The sequence below is a fragment of the Carassius carassius genome, chromosome 11, assembly GCF_963082965.1.
Source record: "Carassius carassius chromosome 11, fCarCar2.1, whole genome shotgun sequence".
NCBI lineage: Eukaryota > Metazoa > Chordata > Actinopteri > Cypriniformes > Cyprinidae > Carassius > Carassius carassius.
Window position 1 is genome coordinate 10,829,172 of NC_081765.1, and position 24,519 is coordinate 10,853,690.

The window sequence follows — 24,519 nt, forward strand, 5'->3', positions numbered from 1 at the left end:
GACTCGTTCTCACCCCCTATAGTGCAATTCGGCTAGGCATAAATCCGCCCTAAAATATCAAGGTAAAAGTCATCATAGCTTGCCTAGTATAGACCCAGCTCCCAACCCAACTTTGGGAATAGATTAACGGTGATATTTTTTTTATCGCCCGATAAGAATCTCCCGTTAACGCATATATATATATTTGAGGGCGTTGAAGGGCATTGAATAAAAAGCACAAACTCATCAACAGAATAAAATGTTTGATCACAGCCTCAATTTACTGCGGAAAAAAAACCTGAATTTTTCAGCATGCTCTCAATGGAAAAGTGTATGCGAGATTCAGCGTACAGTGCTTCACTTAGTTGAAGTTCACTTGCATTTGCATTCTTTTGTGCAGATAGAAGTTGTAATATTATTTTATGTTGTGTATCTAATATATCATTAATCACATAAGATATGTCATAGAATGGGCTTTAATTTACTGGTGTTCATTCACTCTTCAGCTTTATAAAGTGGTTCATTTTAGATAGGATGACCATACGTCCTCTTTTTCCCAGATATTGAGACCAATCGATTATAGAAATGAGAATTTGACAAAAATGCCCATCCCTATATGAAAGACATCATTGATTCTTTATGTTAGTAGTAGGCAATTTTTGGCAAATATTATGATGCCTTTGTTGCATAGACTAAAGCATGATGATCATTGGACTTTCCAGAAGGGCAACCATCTGAAAATATACATCCAAATCTACTGAAGCTTAGTTCAGAGTTTGGTCGTAGAATGTTCTTGAGTGGCCTGTTCAATCTCATCCAAAATTCAGTGATCTGGAAGCTTTGGTGAGGAGTTGGCCAAGATTGAAGTAGAGACATGACACAAGCTTGAACACTTAGAGGCTATAAAATATTCTCTACAAAATATGGCTTTTGGGTGTTGTATAATTTTGACATGAATGTTTAGAGCAAAACATTTTTTTTCTTTTTTTATGTCAATGAAATGGGTGTCTGGATGTTATATTTTAGTTATATATTATGTTTTAGTTCTCCCTCTTGTTTTACAAGTCCATGTAATACACAGACCCAAAGGGGGTTGTGTATCATATATCATATTTGTATCTTTGTGTTTTCAATTAGACCCAGAGGTGCATCCCCAGAATGAGGAGTACTGGGGTCATGTAAACCCTATTGGCCCCCGGGCCTGTTATGATGAAGGAAAACGTGTTGCTGAGACAATGTGTTATGCCTACATGAAACAGGTAAGGATGATATCCCCCAATTTATTACTGCTTGCCACTGTTTATAAGTTGGATTTATGCATTTAAGTTTATTTATCCAGCTCTTAAGGTGTATTAAGCCAGTCTACTCCATGTTCTGTCCTGTCACTTTCTTACCCAAGCAACATAAAGATGAAGACCCAATTACCAGAGAAACTAAGAATACATATAATGTATAAAGTCACAAACTGAACTTTGACCTCCAAAGCCATTTAGCACTTGAAGAAATGATGCAAGAATCTCTGCTATTCTTTATACATCAAAGGGCTAAAATTTCTATACTTGGAGGAGTGACAAATATTTGTATGGGATGAAAACAAGGGAGTTGGTCAACCTCACAGCAGCATAGCTGGATGCAGGGTTTGATGAGAAACTGAATGTGAAATGGAAATGGTAATCCAAACCATTGGCAGCATTTTTAGATGGAAACAGTGGGTCTCATCCATACATGAATTTGTGCTTGGAATCTGCATACGAACATTTTCATGAACAAATCATGATTGACCAATGACTTTTGTACTAAAAGTCATTCTAAATTTATGGGAATAATCACACATATGGAAAAATAACCTACTTTGGATGGCTCTTTAAATGTGATAAGATTAAGCTTATCTATTAGTACATTAATAAAATAAAAATTCCTCTCTCTCTCGATCTCGAATAATCTATATATATATACACACACACACACACACTCACTCACTCACTCACTGGCCACTTTATACACCTTTCTTGTACCAGGTTGGCCACCTTTTGCCTTCAGAACTGCCTTAATTCTTCATGGCATAGATTCAACAAGGTGTTGGAAACATTCCTCAGAGATTTTGGTTCATATTTACATGGTAGCATCACACAGTTGCTGCAGATTTGTTGGCTGCACATCCATGATGCGAATCTCCTGTTCCACCACATCCTAAAGCTGCTCTATTGGATTGAGATCTGGTGACTGTGGAGGCCATTTGAGTAAAGCAAACTCATGTCATGTACATGTACGCTTTGCGTCGCATTGCACTGGGTGTATGATAAGGCCCTTATTATTTTTAAAACCACGCTTAAAGTATGGCTTAAGGAAAATCAGATATGTGATTATTGACTTGGATTTGTAATCTAATGTAGTATGATGCGATTTTGTATGTGTTATATGTATTGTTTTGTCACCTGTAATGTTTGTTTCCACTCCCATCCGCACCCGTAATGTTTGTGTCCACTCCCACCCACACCCGTAATGTTTGTGTCCACTCCCACCCGCACCAGTAATGTTTGTGTCCACTCCCGCCCGCACCCGTAATGTTTGTGTCCACTCCCGCCCGCACCAGTAATGTATGTGTCCAATGCCGCCCGCACCTGTAATGTTTGTGTCCACTCCCACCCGCACCCGTAATGTTTGTGTCCACTCCCACCCGCAATGTTTGTGTCCACTCCCGCCCGCACCCGCAATGTTTGTGTCCACTCCCGCCCGCACCCGTAATGTTTGTGTCCACTCCCACCCGCACCCGTAATGTTTGTGTCCACTCCCACCCGCACTCGTAATGTTTGTCCACTCCCACCCTCACCAGTAATGTTTGTGTCCACTCCCGCCCGCACCCGCAATGTTTGTGTCCACTCCCACCCACACCCGTAATGTTTGTGTCCACTCCCGCCCGCACCCGCAATGTTTGTCCACTCCCGCCCGCACCCGCAATGTTTGTCCACTCCCGCCCGCACCCGCAATGTTTGTCCACTCCCGCCCGCACCCGCAATGTTTGTGTCCACTCCCACACGCACCAGTAATGTTTGTGTCCACTCCCACACGCACCAGTAATGTTTGTGTCCACTCCCACCCACACCCGTAATGTTTGTGTCCACTCCCGCCCGCACCCGTAATGTTTGTGTCCACTCCCGCCCGCACCCGTAATGTTTGTGTCCACTCCCGCCCGCACCCATAATGTTTGTCCACTCCCACCCGCACCCGTAATGTTTGTGTCCACTCCCACCCGCACCCGTAATGTTTGTGTCCACTCCCGCCCGCACCCGTATTGTTTGTGTCCACTCCCACCCGCAATGTTTGTGTCCACTCCCACCCACACCCGTAATGTTTGTGTCCACTCCCGCCCGCACCCGCAATGTTTGTGTCCACTCCCACCCACACCCGTAATGTTGTGTCCACTCCCACCCACACCCGTAATGTTTGTGTCCACTCCCGCCCGCACCCGTAATGTTTGTGTCCACTCCCACCCACACCCGTAATGTTTGTGTCCACTCCCGCCCGCACCCGCAATGTTTGTGTCCACTCCCACCCGCAATGTTTGTCCACTCGCACCCGCAATGTTTGTGTCCACTCCCACCCGCACCAGTAATGTTTGTGTCCACTCCCACCCTCACCAGTAATGTTTGTGTCCACTCCCGCCCGCACCCGCAATGTTTGTGTCCACTCCCACCCACACCCGTAATGTTTGTGTCCACTCCCGCCCGCACCCGCAATGTTTGTCCACTCCCGCCCGCACCCGCAATGTTTGTGTCCACTCCCGCCCGCACCCGCAATGTTTGTCCACTCCCGCCCGCACCCGCAATGTTTGTGTCCACTCCCACACGCACCAGTAATGTTTGTGTCCACTCCCACACGCACCAGTAATGTTTGTGTCCACTCCCACCCACACCCGTAATGTTTGTGTCCACTCCCGCCCGCACCCGTAATGTTTGTGTCCACTCCCGCCCGCACCCGTAATATTTGTGTCCGCTCCCGCCCGCACCCGCAATGTTTGTGTCCTCTCCCACCCACACCCGTAATGTTTGTGTCCACTCCCGCCCGCACCCATAATGTTTGTCCACTCCCACCCGCACCCGTAATGTTTGTGTCCACTCCCACCCTCACCAGTAATGTTTGTGTCCACTCCCGCCCGCACCCGTATTGTTTGTGTCCACTCCCACCCGCAATGTTTGTGTCCACTCCCACCCACACCCGTAATGTTTGTGTCCACTCCCGCCCACACCCGTAATGTTGTCCACTCCCGCCCGCACCCGCAATGTTTGTGTCGACTCCCGCCCGCACCCGGAATGTTTGTGTCCACTCCCACACGCACCAGTAATGTTTGTGTCCACTCCCACCCACACCCGTAATGTTTGTGTCCACTCCTGCCCGCACCCATAATGTTTGTCCACTCCCACCCGCACCCGTAATGTTTGTGTCCACTCCCACCCGCACCCGTAATGTTTGTGTCCACTCCCACCCTCACCAGTAATGTTTGTGTCCACTCCCGCCCGCACCCGTATTGTTTGTGTCCACTCCCACCCGCAATGTTTGTGTCCACTCCCACCCACACCCGTAATGTTTGTGTCCACTCCCGCCCACACCCGTAATGTTGTCCACTCCCACCCACACCCGTAATGTTTGTGTCCACTCCCGCCCGCACCCGTAATGTTTGTGTCCACTCCCATCCACACCCGTAATGTTTGTGTCCACTCCCGCCCGCACCCGCAATGTTTGTGTCCACTCCCACACGCACCAGTAATGTTTGTGTCCACTCCCACACGCACCAGTAATGTTTGTGTCCACTCCCGCCCGCACCCGTAATGTTTGTGTCCACTCCCACCCGCAATGTTTGTGTCCACTCCCACCCACACCCGCAATGTTTGTGTCCACTCCCGCCCGCATCCGTAATGTTTGTGTCCACTCCCACCCACACCCGTAATGTTTGTGTCCACTCCCGCCCGCACCCGCAATGTTTGTCCACTCCCGCCTGCTCCCGCAACCTATGTGTTCCACTCCCACCTGCAATGTTTGTGTCCACTCCCACCCGCCCCCGCAGACTTTATACATACATGCATACATACACCAAATGATTAACTAGAAAATAACTTTAACATTAAATAAATAAACACAGAGAACTTTGAAAATAGGCTAGATATAATTTTACAAATTAAATACAAAATGAAATAAAATTTCACAGATTTCACATTCTCAATAGCTTGCTTAACAGGCTATTGCCAAAATGTAAATAAATAATACAAATATATATATATATATATATATATATATATATATATATATATATATATATATATATATATATATATATATATATATATATATATACATACACACACACACACACACACACACATATATATATATAAAATGTAGACTACTTAAACAAATTAATTTGATCACTGGGCCTTGCTTTGCTTACTCCATATTACTATGAATGAAAAGTATATTGCAGACTTGTCTGCAGTCCCAGACTTGTGCATCTTCCGAGATCCGCCCACACACACTGAATGCCCTCTCTGATGGCACACTAGAATTTTTCCAAATAAAACGCGCAAATTTTGAGAGGACAGAAAAGCGCTCTTTGTTGAACTGCCACCACTGAAGCAGAATTGTCTTAATCTGGTTTGTCTGCAAGTCGGCTGCCAAGATACTCTGCTATTTCAGCATCGATGGACCTTTGTTTTTTTTTACTGCAGGGCCTGTGCTTTTCCCTCAATATACAAATAAGTATACAAATAAACTTGAATTGAATATGTCTAGACATATCTGGTTGGATGTGGTAGAGCATCTCTCACATCAAATGTACCATATTTAGCGGCTACGTTAACAAAGTGTTACCAAAAACAGTACTTTAATCTCACTTTAGCGGATTAATATAATGCAATGACAAAATAAAGTCTATCGGGCTGCCTGTTAAACATCTTGGCACTACCTAAAAGATGTGATCCCAACAACAATCATCTGGCTCTCTGGATCTATGTGACATCTTAATTTCCTGCCTATGTCATCTTGTTAAACATTATTTTATGATTGATTGTCACCAGCCTTTGGTGCAACGTATTTTATGTTTTTCTTCATTTGGTGTCACTCTCAGATTGTCTTTATATTCACTGTTCCTCTAACACATACATTGTCACTCTGCGTATCACCACATGAGAAATGCTCCCTCACAAGATTCATTTGAATATCATCTGAGTTGTGGCATCTGGCATATTACTTTTATTTTCCTTTCCTGCACAACGGGGATGTCTTTTTTTATACATATCAGTCCATTTGTCTCTCACCCATGTTAATCTCTGTATCTGAGGCGTGATCATTTGGCTAGTGAAGGTACTTCCATCAGTCCCCTGGAATCATTTATGCTCAGTTAGATTTACTCTTCATTCTATTCACTCTTCCATTCATGCATTTCCTTCCATCCATAACAATTGACCTTCCTATTTATCTGATTGCGCTTTGCTTTCTGACTCCGGACAGACTCTGTTGTTCTCCAACCTTACATTATCACTAATTTGTGTTTGAAGTATTTAATTTTTCAGGTAAAATCTCTAACTTTCACAATTTCAAACTTAAAGGTGTTGTTATACATTGTTTAGATGGATGAATAAATCCATTAAAATATTGATCTTCTAGATGCTAAGTGAATGCTCAGAGGACATGGTGAATGGGAGCTGTACTTATTGCTTATGGCTTATGCTATTTACTAAGGCTACAATACAAACAATATTGTTTGATGATGATAAAATATGCAATCATTTGTTAAATAATTTGAAATGTGATATGTTATATGATAATGCTTTAAATGTGTAAAATAAATTTTTGTTATATTTAAATGTTTAAAAACGGAAAAACAATTGCATATGTGATCAGAGTGCAAATACAGACACACACAAACCCTAAGACAATCATGTGTCTGTTCTTTGCTACCTGCATCACCTAAAAGTAGGTATGTTTACATGGACACCTCTGCTTCCATCGGAATGAATTCATTCTGATTGACGAATCTGAACATAATGTTTCCACAGACGCTGAATAAAGTGGTCAGGTTAATATGTACTGCTTACATAATAAAACTGTAAAAGTGGCCCTTCCTGCACCCAGAACCAGTCGTCTGTTGATGAGAGTCTTAAACAAGGACTGGTGGGATATTGTGCTGCTCCACTTCACAGACGCTGAGTGAAAGGGGAGTTTTATGATGATAAAACACTCATTTATGACACTTTATTCACCAGGAAGAACAGCAAGTTCTGTGCATCATACGTCATTACGCTATTTCTACATCACTGCACATACACAGTACTTTCCATTTTAGGTTTTCAATCCGATCAAGTGTTTACATGTCCTCTCACTTGGATTACAAAAGGAATAAACCACCCCTTACAATCCGATCAAAGTCTGATCTGATTTAAGTCTGATCTGGCCAATTCAATCCGATTGACCTGTTTACATGTGACTTTTTATTCTGATTGTGCTTCTAGTCCTATTACGATCAGATTAGTAGGGTCCATGTAAACTAGTGACTTATCTGCTAAATTAGTTTAACCCAGATGAATGCTGTGGCTTCAACATATCAAGAGCATGTCCACTACACTTCCACAGCTCTGACAGCATTGTGTTTACTTTGCACCAAAAAATCACAAATACTTATATGTGTACTTAATTTCAATTAGCCCATGTCTCATTTGTTTTGTTTGAGTAGCTATTATATTCATGGAAGTCCACTTTGTAGAATTGCAGGTTGGTAAAACACATATGTGTCACCTTTGACCTCCATGTGTTGTGATGTGCCTTTCTTCCAAATGACTTAATTAGTCCACTGCAATCCCTTGTGCCGTCTCTCCATCCCTTACATCACCAGCACTTATCGAGCAGTTTCCTTTACGAGCTTCCTTCGTCTGTTTGGCCTTATGGCTCTGGCTGTGGCTGTAATTCATGTCTTTGTCTCTGCTGTCACCTCAGTCACCAGGAGCCTGAATTGCAGCTTTCCGGTATTGTTGAGACCTGTCATTGCTCTGAAAATGCTCTCTCAGTCCTCATTCAAACTAATGGAAAGCATTGATGTGAAGCTTCTTTCCCTGAAGACAGCTTTGCTCTCATGCTGCAAACTATTCCTTACAGTTTTCTTCCAGGCTATTTTGAAGGTGTCATTTTTGATCGAAATGTGATTAACTTCGCCACACATTGATTTAATCCCCACACATCTTTAACGTGAGTTGGTATTGACAAAAATTGACAAAAATTTAAGAGGGGTGCAAAAACTGGGCCTGAAATCAGGAAATGACTTGAGTCGCAACTTGTTTTGTGTACACAGCACAGCCTACTGATTTTATTTATTTTATTTTATCTCTTTTTTTTTTTTAAGGTTTATGCATTTTTATTGTCATCAGAGATTTTTCAAGTCATCTGAGAACCAAGGCTATTATAGTTGCCTAACATTTTATGCATTTGTATCACATACTTGCTTTAGGTGTCTTGTCTTACTGGTGGTGAAATCATGGCCACACATGGCCTTGTCATCACAACTGAAATGTGTCATGCTCACGCACATGTTCTGTAATCACATGATAGCCTTGCAATCAGGCGAGTGCCTTTCCTTGCTAAAAAGGCCACTTAAATAGGCTGTCCTTGTTTTATGCTTGTTACGTGTAGTCTGGCATTTTTGCTGCCCATCCTTCATTTATAATGCTATTCATGAGTTTTCATGTTTTTATTCATGTCCACATAGTTCATTATAGAGCTGCTTGACCCAAAAATCCAACTATTCTTGTTAAATCCCAGTCTCTCTCTTATGTTGTTTCAAAACCAGTCTTTGTTAGTTCAGTTACTAACCCTCACACAGTCTGTGGAAAAATAAGAATAGTGAATTTTGGAGGCATGGTCACTTAACAGATTTCTAATAAACATTAGGGCTGCACAATTGATCCTAATACAATTACTGATGCCACAATTACGTAATAATAATAAAAAGTCTACTTGCATTATTCTACATGCCTAAAATGTGTGTAATTGGACTTTGTAGTTTGTGCACTGTGCATTGTTTAAAGGAATAGTGGTAAGATGTAGATTTTAAAATATTTTGTCCTGTCCCATTTCATTATGCAGAGATCATAAGTAAGCCATTCATATTTTAAATTCCCTGAATTATGTGATGCAGACGGGTCCATAGGGGTCTTTGGGAAACATGTTTTGAAACGTCATTATTTTTGCAGTTCCATTGAATAGGGATGCTATTTGAACAGAAATAAACAGTTTAAATTATTGACTTCTTTGCTTTGCTTCTTCCCTGTGATCTTTCTTTTGATTATTATTTTTCTTATTTTATTGATGTGACCATGTCTTCTGGCCTTTACACCCTGTCTTAATTGAGATTGCTTAGTTTGGCAAGCTTGGGGCATTGTGGAGAATACTAAGTGATGTGTTACTTCAAGATGGTAGAGTGTGTTTGAGTAGAAGTTGTCAACCTTTTCCGACCTAGAGACACTTCATGACACACTCAGCCACCCCAGAGATGCCATTAAATGATCATGACTGATTGATGCTATATCATTACTTTAATTATTAATGTTAGCACAAATTAAAAGTATATGCCTAGTTCATCCCGAAATTGGACATTCTGTCATAATTAATTCACCCTCATGATGTTCCAAACCTGTATGAAGTTTTCTTCTTTTAAAAATGTAAAAGAAGGTATTTTGAAGTCTAATTAATTTAGACTTATTTGTATTGTATTCTTCTGGATTTAAGTCATGAGATGTGACTTGTAGTCTACATAATCAGGTTTAATCGGATTTCTCATGCATGACAAGTATCTGTACACATGACAGATGGCAAAATCACAAGAAAAGCTTAATTTGTACCTATATATTATCAACTTTCATGTGTAAAAACGTTATTTTGGGGTAATCTGTTTGTTTGGATATTGAGGATCTGTTGTCGTTTAATTTGTAATGTTTCCCTTTTAAACCGGTATAAAAATTCATACCGGCGTTTCCCTTATAACAAGTTCAAATAATCTCTTACATTGCTTGTCTTCCTAGTGGTTTGTTTTCAGCTCCAGACACTTTTAAGTGTATGAACTATATAAGAATACAGCCCATCATGGTAAAGCAAAGGCGCCTAGGACAGTTGACAGGCCACTGCTGCTTGTGTTCACGAAAGCTTATAATTTTCAAGTGTTTTTAAGCCTTGCCACTTGTCAGTTTAAACATTAAAAATAGTTTAATTAAAAAATAGTTAGCATTAAAACACAAGACGTGGAAAAGCTCAACTGAGAAGCTGTTACTCGCGCGCTGTGCTCGGTGCGCACGCGGAGAGAGATCCGCGTTTAGCAACACTGAACCGAACTCTCCTTTGCGAAGTTCTCCTCGAAGTTCCTCCTGCACATGAACGAACAAATGCAAATCGCAGTTTAAACAGACAGAAAAGGACGTGAAAGAGCCCAATTCAGCTCCGCAGTATTCTGGTCTCAACGCTTGAACACCGAATTTGCCTCGTTTTGCTCTTGCACCGACAAATACATACAAAATATGTCAAAATACCCGTCTTGGAAAGTATGTTAAAAAAAACTGTTGGTTATGTCTTAAGTGAAAGTAAACAGTTTAGAAAAAAATGGGATGTGTATTGTATTGGATGCATTCATTGTCTCTTAAAGTGACCGCGCCTAATTTAGCTATCTGCTGTAATGTTCATCCAAGAAAATAAAAGAAAGAAAATCACTCACTGATCTTGTACTTTGTATTTTTAACAAGAATTAATGCACAGTCAAACCAACAATTATTCAGACACCAGATATAATTTTTTTTATATTTTTTACTAGTAGGTGCAGAACACTATAATACATTTATGTAAGTGAGTATAGCTAAAGTGAACTGTGACATATTATACCCCAAAATTCTTCATACAGTGGACTACTAGTGAAATTGATTAATAATAATAATAATAAAATTGGGACCAAAAATTATTAATTACCATACAAAGCACATTGTATTGCTTATGTTTTTTTTTTTTCCTGAATTGCTAATGCAACCTTTCACACCACATTCTGAACAAAATTAAGCATTGCTTGGTAACTGGTCAACAAAGTATTGATAGTTGTGTAAATATTGTCATACAGTTGTCTGAAGTTTTGGTTGGTTGAGTTCGTCATATTTTATTACCATTTTCCAAACTATAGCAAATAAACTGTGATAATGTGAGAAATTTTGATGGTGTCTGAATACATTATGGTTTGGTTGTATATTTTATTTTACATTGAAGACTATGCAGTGTTATTTTACATTTGATTATTCGTTTTCTGTACCGGGAAACCTACAGACTTGAAAAAAACGTAAACTGTGTAAATAGCACTAATAAATAATAAGAACGAACACACAAATTAAACAATTTCAAACAGGGCCCACTGATACAACCTTCACCAGGGCCCCGCAAACCCCAGCTACAGCCCTGTTTTGAAATGCTCTGTGGTTTTTAATACCTTGTTTAACTAGTGTTAATTTTGGCAGGCATTTTTGATTTAGTCTTGGTCAGAGACGAAAATGCTTAAGTCTTAGACACATTTTAGTAATTTGAGTCTTTCATAGTTTTAGTCTAGTTTTACTCGACGAAAAGTCATTGCATTTTTGTCAACTTTTAGTCCCTACTTTTATAATTATAATTATAGTTTGGAAAAAGTCTAACTAGTAAAATGTTTACACGTTATGGGAAAACTAGTACAAGTATATAAATAAATAAAAAGAGACTTACTCATGTTTATGATCGCTGCTGAATAAAGTGCTTCATTCTTTTTTTCTGAGGAAATCTCAAATCCTCAACCACATCACATCTTTTTGGGGTGAATTATGTCTTATTCCTCTCATCGCGAAGCAAACAGTAAAATAAAAAAAAACTTGAAGAACAGTCTCTCTGCGTTGTCGTCTGTTGTGTGGCGTATTCAAGCCGTGCGCTTCAGTGAAACATTAGAATCTGAATAAAGTGTTTAGTGCGGGGGCGTGGTCACATTAGAAGATAATGAAGGGAGACATGAAAAACGGACATCGCATTGTTTTCATATGGATTACTTTATCACAGAATATTTGTAGTTTACAGTTTACTCTCTTCGTTGAGTATTCACTGAGTTACAGTTCATTTTAATGTTAAGTTTGTAAATGAAGATCAGCGCAAAGGCTGCAGACAGCACACCTTGTTTGTTATCTTAATTTTGTAAATGTCATCAGATATTATTTTTAGCCCGTCAACATCTCCTCTTAGTCACAGAAAATTTTTTTGTTAACGAATATTTTTCGTTGTGGTCTTCGTTAACGAAATTAGCACTGTATTTAACATTGCACCTCACATTGACTACACAAATTAAATATTCTGAGTCAGATACACAGATCATTTTCTTTGGGAGATCTGTACTATGGGATAACCTGATTACAAGGAGCTCATGTATCAGTGCAGTATTGTCAATACAAAGAATCAGTGAAACTCTAGTAATACATTTTGAGCTACAACTGCATATAATCCAGAATAGTCACAGTTTGTGGATTAATTAACACTTGCTGCTGAACTCATGGTGTTCATAGGGTTTGCATGATTCTGTGTCTCACAGGAAGGTGTGGAGGTGAGAGTAGCTCGGATCTTCAACACCTTCGGGTCTCGCATGCACATGAATGACGGGCGAGTGGTCAGTAATTTCATTCTGCAGGCTTTACAAGGAGAGCCGCTGACGGTAAGACCCATTCACCTCGTTAAAATAATGAACCAAATGCAATGTTAATTAAACCACCTAACTCTCAGTTATTCCTTTGACTCATTTCAGACTCGAACAGACTTACAAATGGGTATAATTTCAATTTATGGCTTTGTGAAATTAAACGCGCATAAAAAAAACACATTTATTACATTTGTTTATTTAGTTATTTTTTAATCTACATATAATTGGCATCTGTACAGAATGATGCCTTTTTTTCTAAACCTACTGGTTAATGGTTAATTTAATTCTGGCATTTTAAATACAATTAAATAATATTGTCTCACTTTTTGCATAGGGTTGGGTATCGAAAATCGATTCCAATTCCAGAATTAAATAAAAATTTCCGCCTATCGATTACTGAGAGGTATCTTTACCAACACGACAGCACTTTAAATAAAGAGATTGTTAAAGATCGCAAACACGATTCAAAATCCAACGTTATCTTTCCTAAATGACAACAGTTCAGCTGTTAAACCTTTGACGTGTGCGATCACACCAGTGTGATCAACTTTTTTGTTCATCATAGAAGTACTAGGATAAAAGTTTATAGTTTGGATATAAACACTGATGTGTTATGCAGCAATTAAAATACAGTAAATCTCCTTTTGAAAGTAGTTTGACATTTCAAATAAAGATTTATTGCTTTCATTTGTTACACCAGTAGGTGGCAAAAATTAGCTGTTAAAAAAATCTATTTGTCTTTGAATCATTAAAGAGATTCATTCAAAAACACTGATTCATCCAATAATGAAACGAGTAAATATTAAGTGAGTCATTGAATCGTTCATTCATAAATTACATTATTTTTGTTTAAAAAAAAATCGCATGTAATTTATGAATTAAAAAATCTCAATTCATCCAGAATTGTGCAGCTCTATTTTGCAAACAAACAGCTCTTAATCAAGTCCAGATTTTATGTTGCCTGCTGATTTTTGTTCATGGTATTCAGTTGCAACTAAATGTTTTGCAAAAAGCGACAGAATACATGTCTAACTATCTAAATGTTTAAATATCTTTTTCTTTTTTTCTTTCTTTTTTTAACCACATTGGAATCTAAACTGGGAATGGATAAGCAGATTTGGAATCGGAATTGATCAAATTCAAACGACACCCAACCCTAGTTATAAGTGACAAGCAGACAGCGAACACAAACAAATGTTGAAATGAGTGCCGTGCATGCTTGTGATGAGTAGATTTGAAGAAAAAAAAAAGGAATATTAGATTAATTTCAAATGCAAAAATGGTGCTTTTGAACTTTAGCTGTATGTCAGGGAGCCTTTTCAGTGGCGCAGTGGTGCACTGATAATTTAAGTGTCATTGTTGCCTGTTATGCCAAATAGCTCGTGGCACTTTCTTCCTAACATCCATTTTCAAATAAACAACCATTTCACTTCTCGCATAAGTTTTTTTTTTATGACAGAACGTGGTTGGGGGACCGAATAGAGTCACTGGGTGACAGTTGTTGTCAGCTCATGTAGTGTGTCATCGCATGTTGCGGATCATTTACATAGTGTCACATAGTGACGATGACACACAACGATTTCAAGACAGACAGCTATTCATGCAGCACAGCAATCTGCCGACATCTAAAATCATGTTGTTTGAACTGGGCTTTAATGTTTTTGTTAGTCTATCCAGTTGAACCCAGATGTGCTGTTTCCCATTTCTACCTTCAGAAAAAAAAATTAATACAGAAATGTGAACTCTGACTTGGAGATTTTTCATACTTATTGACTGTTCCACAGCCACCTTGTAGAAGCTCCTTCTCTTGCATGTGCTCTGATGACTGATTGTGATTCTATTTGTTTCTCCTGCACTTTTTTCAGGTTTATGGTTCAGGTTCTCAGACAAGAGCTTTCCAGTATGTGAGGTAAGCACTGATAAAGAAAACTACAATAGATGTATGAGTGGGTATTCATTTGTTTTGTTCACATGCAAAAGTAAATAGGATGAAAAGCACTATAAAAAAATGTACAACTACCATGAACTTGAAGAAAAATCTATAAAATACATCTATTTGTCCCTTTTTTTCTTTCCATTTCCTTCCATTTTCATGTCACCTCTAGTTTTGTCTATTGTTCCTTCTAATGTTATTGTGCATGTGAATGATAAGAGTAGAGAAAAACCCCATACAGTCTCTGTAATGTCAAAAATAACAGCACAAATAAAACATGCAAATGAGTCTGATCAGTACAGTCCCAGCTTTTGTCTTAATGAAATAAACCTCAGGGAAAAACAGACCTTCCTAACAAATTGCTCCATGGTGTTTTCAAGGACGGAGGTCTGCTTTTGATGGGATTACTAATGCCCTCTGGTAATTGCATTGAAAGTATTTCAAAGGCTGAACACTGTTTTTTATTTAAAAGGCTGGAGTGAAGTTGTGTACAGACTGATAATATGGTGTTGCTTTGGAGGAAGCAAATTTAACATTTATTAATGGTCTTTGGACTCATCCCAATGTGATTTCTATGAAACTATACTAGGGAAAACGCAAATGACTGGTGGATATGGATATACGTATATCCTTATATATACATATATGTTACATAAACATATGCTCTAAATATACAGAATTTCTCATTACTGTTTCATTTTGCTTAATAAAGACTGTCTGGTTTATGCAGCTAATAGTACTCTAATGCGTTGTCATAAATGATGGAAAATCCAGTCAGTGGTAGGGACAGAGTTAACAGGTTTTATATATGTTCTGGATGTTTTACATATTATTGATAATATATATTTTTTAATTTTCATAGGATAAATGGCTTCTTACATTTTAAAATATATATTTGAGGGGACCTGTCTTTGAATCTGAACATACTGTTGGTAAGCCAACCCTGTTCCAAAACTGACCAAATCGGAATGGGGAATGGGGGGGTGATATCAATTTCCCCAGTCTGTTGGCATAGTCTGGTGAAATATACAATTTTGAAAGAGGGAGTACAGTGGTCTGGCAGAGCCATCTTGTAGCACCAACCCTGTTTATGAAACAGAGTGGTCGAAATCATTGGCACCTGCAGGTGTGCGGCTGTACACACTGTGCATACCATGAGAAACATTTTTCCTGCGAGTATTTTAGCAGTTATTATCCGTTTGTGTCCAGTATTTCTGTTGAATAAACCAGTAATATCAATAATTTGTGATTAAATCTTTGTTTTGAGTTGGTTCTCTCTTTTCGGGGAAAATGATATAGCCTAAATCTGTTATAGCTGTCACAAATAAAGTGAAAATGAAATAAAAATGTAATTTATCGCAGCATTACAGTTAGATCTTTTTGTAATGCATCATATTTCTTTCTGCTCGGTTTTTAGTGCTGCAGATTCTAAACACTCACACAAGATTCTGTTGAGTTTATAAATGCAATGACCAATCAGAAGCATTCATATAAGTCATCGCTAAAGTGCCAGAGTTTTGTTCAGTGTTTGCACTAGCTGACTGAATTCTCTCATCATAAATAACAAAGGGCAGATGTACGTGCAATGCAAGTAAGAGACTCATTTGACAATGTAGACAGCTTCATTGATAATAACAGAAGTTATTATTCAACTTTTTCGAACAAGCAGGAGATATGCCAGTTTCTCCGGTAGTGGGCGGAGCTAATGCGCAAATGGCAATTTCATTGGCTGGTGTTTGAATGCTTGACTGACTGATCAAAAAGCTAAGATTTTGGTTTCGGGGTGTAGGCGGTTGCGATGGGTCGGGTATTGATAAAAATAATGATCGCTCACCGCTGTCAACGTTTTTGTGCCTTTGAATCATGTCGTCATGTCAACCATCTACTCACGTGAACAGCTTCAGTTGACTGACGAAGACCGTGAACACGGGTGATTCATGTAAGCAAATCCAATATATTGTCTTTCATTTTTATATGCAAGTCTAGTAAAATGTAACCAATCAATTGATCACTTTTGTCATGATTCCATAACATTAATGTTAAACGATTCTGGGCTAACTTAGCAAAGTAACGCCATGTTGGTTATTGCTTACTTCTAGCTAGAAAGTTTAGCAGCTTCTACAAGGTAAGAAATTGCCAACATTTTTGTCGCATATGCTTCTGAAATTTAATCTGTGCGACCTAAAAATATATTTGGGAGTAACGTTATATGCGCGGAGCATATGAGCATATCTGTCCACTAATGACTCGTCCGATTTGCGAACTAATGACTCCTTTGAACCGATTCACTTTAATGAATGCTTAAATCTGATCTGGGTCGAGTTTCCCGATAACAATGTATCTTTGCTCGCCGCAATTCCACATGCTTTTCCCAAAAACTTTACTTGACATGAACGCGTTCTACGTGCTACTTAAGAGTCGCTGTCCATTCGCGAAATTCGTGCTGAAATATAACCTATGGGATCGTATTCTGAACGTTCAACCTAATAATCGTCTTCTGTTGTGAATTAGCAATCATATAAGTCTATAATAAAGCACTGACAAAATGGCTGAACAAAAACACAAGAAAAGATACCTTTCAAAAATATAGAGGCAAATAAAGATGTTATTTTTAATAGACGTAAAGGACACCATAGTAATAAGGAAAAACAAAACATCTGGGAGGACAAGAAATGCCCAATAAATGGCTAGTTTTCGTGCTCGTCAGCAGCACGTTATTGACAGATCTTTTGGATTTCATCCCTATTTTGCCCAGTCTTTGAAGCATATTTCCCACAGTAACGTTTTATCTTTGAACTATTGTACCTATTTGTGCAAAATGGTTATTTATTACAATACAATGTTACAGTCAACAATGAAAACAATAAGTCTGATTGATTGATTGATTGATTGATTGATTGATTGATTGTGGCAAGTCCTGTGAAAATGTACCACTGGCCGAACCGGACCAGTAGAAAATTTCAGCATTAAGCCCTGTTAATACGATCAAAATCAGTGTCTTAACACTTGTACAGAGATCTGTAAAACACGTAGGTTACATAATCATATGTTAAAGTTAAAAACTTAAAATATGTACTTGAAAAGAAAAAAAGATGACTTGTGCAAGACTAGGTCTATATATATATTGTTTGTACAGTATGTGATAATTTAATACACTTAAAATATTTAATCTAGAGGTATATTGCTCCTTGGCTCCATACTTAGAAGACTCATCACTCTGGCGGGGTGGGATATCAGATTCATCGTTGGTTATTTGAAGTCTCACTATCTTGGTAGAACAAACAATCTCCTGTAAAAGCAAGCAGAGTTCACTTAATTAGAACTGTGTAACATGAGACATGGGATTGACTGCAGAATTTTTTCTCCAGCTTTCCTCTGTGAGTCTTTTCAGACTTCTGACTTTCTGACGCCACAGTCCTCAGAAAGTAACGATTATCTAAAAGCTATGTCCAGCTTTTAACAGTATGTTCATATACAGCATATTCTACAGGCCAGTAATCACCCCACTAAAGGAAGTGGTTTTGACAGTTATGACATTGGTAAGTTCATTATAATCATGATTCAGCCACATTCAAGCAGCATAATAAATCAGAAGGAAATGTAGGGTGCGTTCATATTGCACCCCGCAGGTACAATGGCTTTGCAATATTACCAATCACCATATAGTGAGTTTGATATTTAGAGGGAGCATTTCCTTTATACAGTCTCTTAATATGTAAATATCTATTTATTTGCATGCTTTAAAGCAGTGGTTCCTAACCTTTTTTCCAAGTGACCCCTATTTTAACATTCAACATTTTTAACGACATCCCCAACAACATTAAACATTAAAATAATCACATTAACAACGAAGGACAGATTTTAAATTAGGAATGTTTCTTAACATAAAGTCTTGTCAAAAAAAATAAATAAATAAAAATGATAAACCTCACATTTAAAGGTATTAATTAAAATGTTGAATGATTATAGGTATTGTATCTGCTCTGTTAATAATTCAGATTTTTGCATTGGTTTGAAGGGGCGGATTTAGTGATTTGGGTGCTCCAGACAAGATATAGGAATACATTTGCACACATTTACCTGGATCAACCTTGAAGTTAATTTCTCTTTTGTAATGCTTGCTGCAGCACAACTGTGCCCCATAGTTGTGTTCAGTGTTTTCTACACTTTTCATGCAAGTGTTATAATGGCTTTCTTTCATGTTTTAGACCACGAAATAGCAACTACTATTTATCTACTATTTATAAATAGACATCACCAAAGACTGGGCTTTCTTCTTTGTGATGCTTTACCTGGCCTTTACTGCAGCTGACTTCAATTATTGCTTGTTTCTGGGTCTTTCGCCTTTAGCTTTGTCTTCAGCAAGTAAAACCTGCTCAATTGGGTTGAGATCAGGTGATTGACTCTTTATGGTCAGAACATGACAAACACTTCACGTTTTTTGAATTCTTTACACTTTTCCAGTCATTTTTCCTGAACAAAATAAACATCTTAATGGAAAGAAATTATTTCTTAGTTTCTGCATGTTCTTATGATTTTATCAAAAAACAAAATATTGAAAGAATCCTCCAGTCATCCACCACAGTTGCCTTGCATGGACGTCCAGGCCTTTTTATATTGCTGAGCTCACCAGTGTGATCTTTTTGTCTCAGAATGTACCAAACTGTTGATTTGGCCACTCCTGAACTCATAAACATGGGGATTGTTTGAAAACTTGGCTTTTTACAGGCTCTGATACCCCTGCCAGAGTCAGAGCCCACACCGCTCCAGGAGAAATAGCTTCGCTGCATGGTTTGATTCATCCTGAAGATACAAAAATGCTGGAGAGTTATCTCAAAAAAGCAGTGTACACTCTGTGAAGAGAAGATATACCCATATAATTGATCTCATAGTCTCATTTTTTTTTTTTATCTGGATCAGCTGTGAATTATTTATTTTTTTCTGTTTGGCCAGTAAGTGTTCCAATCGGACATTATTTTAACAGTGCCGTGTCTTTTATTTTGACAGCTCTGAGAACTCCAGCACCTGAGCGCAGATGTTTAAAGAGATCTTATTCTCTGTTTTCATTACAGGCTTTGTTTAACAGATGAAAACTAAATGAAAAAGTGTTGTAGTCCTCTAACACTTTTCCACATATCGTAGGCATTCAGCAAACAGACATCTATATCATTTCAACAAGACTTACATTTAATTTTATTTTTATGAACCTCGCACAGCGGATCGAGCTGTTAGATCTGCTGAAGTGTGAAATTGTAGTCTGAATACGAATGCTTATGCATGACAGTCTGTTTGTTCAAATTGGATGCGGACAGGAGAATTATTAATTTCAGACTGTGCTGCTCAAGCCCCTTGTGTAATGTAAAACTTTGGGATTTGTTTTAACCGTTTTGTCATTTGCCAATCAGAAATTTTAACTCTGATCACTGAGACTATTGAGATCACAGTGTGAGGTCTAATTCATGTGTGAAGGACAAATGAGTGGGATGTGATCAACACTTAAGACGGCTATGAAAATCTGCTTCCCTTGAGTATGAGTAATAGTTTGTTTCTGTCAGTCCCCTTTATAAGTTCATTCATTTTCTGACAGCCCATGCTTTAGGCAAGACTGTTGAGAAAAGGCCTGCTACGAGAATATTTGTTATGGGGCACAAAACCCTTGCCAGTTTTACCTAAACATAATGTTATTCAAATTGCACCAATATAATAACTGATTGATGACTGCCTTGCACAATACATCTTCTCTATTTAATAAATCCATAGGTTTCGAACCAGGCACAAAGCAACTAGCACTTTTTCCAACAACAAGCCGTTTTTTTCACACTGAGCCATTACTGTGTCAAGCAGCAAAACTGCTCCACTTGACAAAATAATGGCTAATCAAGAGAGTTTTGAAGTGTGTTTAGAAATGCAGTAACGGCGAGTGGCATTTTGGGCCAATGAGATTGCACGGTGGCTGGGGCTACAAGGGTCCATTTGTGCAAAAATTTACCCTTTTCAAAAAAAAAATTTATATATATATATTTTTTATATTTACATTTTTTACAGATATACAGTAATGTACATTTTTTGTTTTCATTATCTTATTAACTTGTTAACACTTGATTGTTTCTAATAAATAGGCTGAGGGAGTGAACGCAAATCTTTTACGCAAAACTAAAAAAATGTTGGTTCACCATGATGTTTACCCAGCAATGTCAACTATGGCTTTTTGATTTTGAGATTCCCGGAAATGTGAAAAGGGTCCAAAGAAACCAATCGATCTAATAAATGCTTTATCATTTCTCATGTGTATTGGACAGTTATTAGAGAAGTTAGTGGAGGCAGACAACTGAACTTGAGGGATATTGCACACTTCTCTCAAGCTTCCTCTCGCTGTAGGCTGCTGGGTCTCTCAAAGCTGAACTGACCTTGTGAGCCTTAACCATTTGTTACTCACAATCTGCATTGCGTCCAATTAAGCCTCGTCATATCAAATGAAAAGGTCTTAAGTATCGTAATTCACACTTGACTTGAACTAGCAGTGTTCATTTGGTTCCTTTGTCCTTGTGGAGGTGTAGATGACAACACCTGAGGTGTTACTGAAAGACTGTTATTAATGGTCTTAGCATCATGGTGCTGTCACCTCTCTGAGACTGAATGGATTGGATGTGTGCTGAGAGTCTTACACTGAATTGAAAAGCTGATGTTGAAGCTGAAGGTTTGACTCTCAGCTGCCCCACTGTGTTCATGCCCACACACACACACACACACACACACTGAAGGAATTCACAAATATGTGTTTGAAACACCCTGAAGAGGAAATGAACTGTGACTCAATCATACAACTGGATTTACAAACTGCCAAAGGCCTCTATTCAATTAATGAGTTTAAATAGTCTTTTTCATTTTATTTCCTTTGGAGGCATCACATCTGCATCATTCTTTCACTGTGCTTTCATGAGGCCACATACTTTGGTTTAGGTGTTTCTTTTTCTTCCTTCCCAGTGATCTAGTGAACGGCCTGGTGTCCCTGATGAATAGTAACATCAGTAGTCCAGTTAACCTGGTGAGTTTAGCATTTTTCCTGAATTAATTTTGCCTCCAGGGCTATTCACACAGTGAGTCGTCTCCCTTTTTCTCTTGCTATATATATATATATATATATATATATATATATATATATATATATATATATATATATATATAGTAATATAGTACAGACCAAAAGTTTGGAAACATTACTATTTTTAATGTTTTTGAAAGAAGTTTCTTCTGCTCATCAAGCCTGCATTTATTTGATCAAAAATACAGAAAAAAACAGTAATATTGTGAAATATTATTACAACTTAAAATAATAGTTTTCTATTTGAATATACTTTAAAAAATAATTTATTCCTGTGATGCAAAGCTGAATTTTCAGCATCATTACTCCAGCCTTCAGTGTCACATGTGACATCCGGTCTATCACATGATCATTTAGAAATCATTCTAATATTCTGATTTATTATGAATGTTGGAAACAGTTCTGCTGTCTAATATATTTGATGAATAAAAGGTTAAAAAGAACTGCATTTATTAAAAAAAAAAACAAATTCTAATAATATATATTCTAATAATATATTTTCTTTACTATCACTTTTTTTATCAATTTAACACATCCTTGCTGAATAAAAGTATTGATTTTATTTTAAAAAAAGAAAGAAAAAATTACTGACCCCAAATTACTGACCAGTAGTGTATATTGTTATTACAAAATATTTATATTTTATATTTTTTTATTTTTTTTACTTTTTATTCATCAAAGTATCCTAAAAAAGTATCACATGTTCTGAAAAAATATTAAGCAGCAGAACTGTTTCCAACTTTGATAATGAATCATCATATTAGAATAATTTCTAAAGGATCATGTGATAATGATCCTAAAAATTCAGCTTTGCATCACAGAAATAAATGATAATTTAAATAAATTTAAAAACAATTATTTTAAATTGTAATAATATATCACAATATTAAATTTTTTCTGTATTTTTGATCAAATAGATGCAGGCTTGATGAGCAGAAGAAACTTCTTTCAAAAACATTAAAAATAGTAATGTTTCCAAACTTTTCATCTGTACTGTATGTATATATATATATATATATATAGCAAGATAGAAAGAGAGACGACTCACTGTATATATATATATATATATGTATGTGTGTGTGTGTGTGTGTGTGTATATGTATGTATATATGTATACAGTAAATAAAAAAGACGATTATTACAGAAACCTATGGATTTTATTTTTAAGCGATTCAGCACTCAATTTTTTTCTACAGCTTTTAAAAACCTACTGTAAATTTACAAATGTAATATTCATCATTGTTTGTTTGTTCTATAATACATTAATAATTCATACGACTTAAAATGTATTAGCACATGTAGTAATTAATATTAACTAAAACAGCAAATTTTTAGTCATTTGATTGACATGAAAATGTCTGTCATGATGAAACAAGTAAATTTGTGCAATGTGGACTGAACAAATATTATACATTTAAAAAACACCATAGTCTATTGCCTGCCACGTTATTTCCATTTTTCAGTGCTATTTTTCTAACCTTTATATTACTTTTGAGCTGATAGCACTTTCCACCTGGCACGTTGTCTTTCATCTGAATTGCTTGGCCTTCAGTCTGATTCAGTTCAGGTTCCTCTCCAACCTAAACCTGTTGATCTCTCTCCCCTTCTTTTCTCTCATCTTTAGGGAAATCCAGAGGAACACACCATACTGGAGTTTGCGCAGCTTATTAAGAGTCTAGTTGGTTAGTAGATATTCTATAAAATTGCGAATGGGGTTTAAGAATCTGTGATTAAAATAACATCACACCGCTGATCGTCTCCGCAGTGAGCCGCAGTCATATTCAGTTCCTTCCAGAAGCACAAGATGATCCACAGAGAAGACGGCCAGACATCCGCAAGGCCAAAATGCTTCTGGGCTGGGAACCTGTGGTGAGTTATGAACTGATCATCATGAATATTGGGACCATTTTGTGTGTTAAAAAATCTTGTATGCATGCATGAAAGTCTCAGTTATGGTTGATCCAGATATAACACATCTTATTGGACTATGAATTATGTGTTTGCAGGTGCCACTGGAGGAAGGCTTGAACAAAACCATCCAGTACTTCAGCAGAGAGCTGGAGCATCAAGCCAACAATCAGTATATACCCAAACCCAAGGCTGCACGCATGAAGAAAGGAAGAGCCAGACACATCTGATGAATTGTGTTGATCTCAGGAGGACTATGGACGTTCAGCAGCCATTATACAGCGTGGGTTTCCCACCTCAAACTTTTAGAAAAATATTATTCTTCTGATGTTTTTGCGAATATTTTGAAATGGAGCTCAGGCAGAGAGCTGTCTCTAAAGAGTTTGTTTTTCAGTCAAGTGTGCCTCAAAGATATCTGATTTATAGACTTTGCCTTGCACTTTTGTTCGTCGGTTGTCCGTTTGTTATTTAAAGCAAGCTTAGATCTTCACAGGCTTTTTTTACATTCTGTGCCGATTTAATCTATTTTTTTTATCATTGTCAAAGCTAGAGGTGTGTTTGTTGAATGGACACCTGTAGGAAATTATGGAAATTATTTAAAGATCTTTAATGTCTGGACTGGAGCAGGAAACCTCATCCAGCTCTGTCAAGAAATTTGAGGAGATGGATAAAAGAAAAGCTTTGGAAAATGTTCATTCTGCTTTAATCTTTGTGATGATTTTGAGCAAAATCTGTTGTTACCTTTGTGAAACTTCATACAGCACTTTGAACCTATTATTAATGTCATGTGAAAAGAATATTTTAATAAAATATTTACTGTGATTTTTACTGTATTGTATTTTTAAACTCACTTTCTCTGTTCTTCTGCCTAATGACTGT

General features: G+C 37.6%; 1 protein-coding gene across 1 annotated transcript in view; it reads left to right on the forward strand.

Annotated features, from left to right (window-relative positions):
• Nucleotides 1-24,123, forward strand: part of LOC132152749 (UDP-glucuronic acid decarboxylase 1-like) — a 60,906-nt gene extending 36,783 nt beyond the window's left edge. Inside the window, exons 9-15 of the mRNA XM_059561614.1 lie at nucleotides 1,117-1,238; nucleotides 12,593-12,712; nucleotides 14,563-14,606; nucleotides 21,615-21,675; nucleotides 23,357-23,414; nucleotides 23,498-23,601; nucleotides 23,739-24,123. Of these exons, the coding sequence (XP_059417597.1) occupies nucleotides 1,117-1,238; nucleotides 12,593-12,712; nucleotides 14,563-14,606; nucleotides 21,615-21,675; nucleotides 23,357-23,414; nucleotides 23,498-23,601; nucleotides 23,739-23,870 (641 nt within the window). The 3' untranslated portion in view covers nucleotides 23,871-24,123. The remainder of the gene's footprint in view (nucleotides 1-1,116; nucleotides 1,239-12,592; nucleotides 12,713-14,562; nucleotides 14,607-21,614; nucleotides 21,676-23,356; nucleotides 23,415-23,497; nucleotides 23,602-23,738) is intronic.
• Nucleotides 24,124-24,519: the final 396 nt, after the last annotated feature.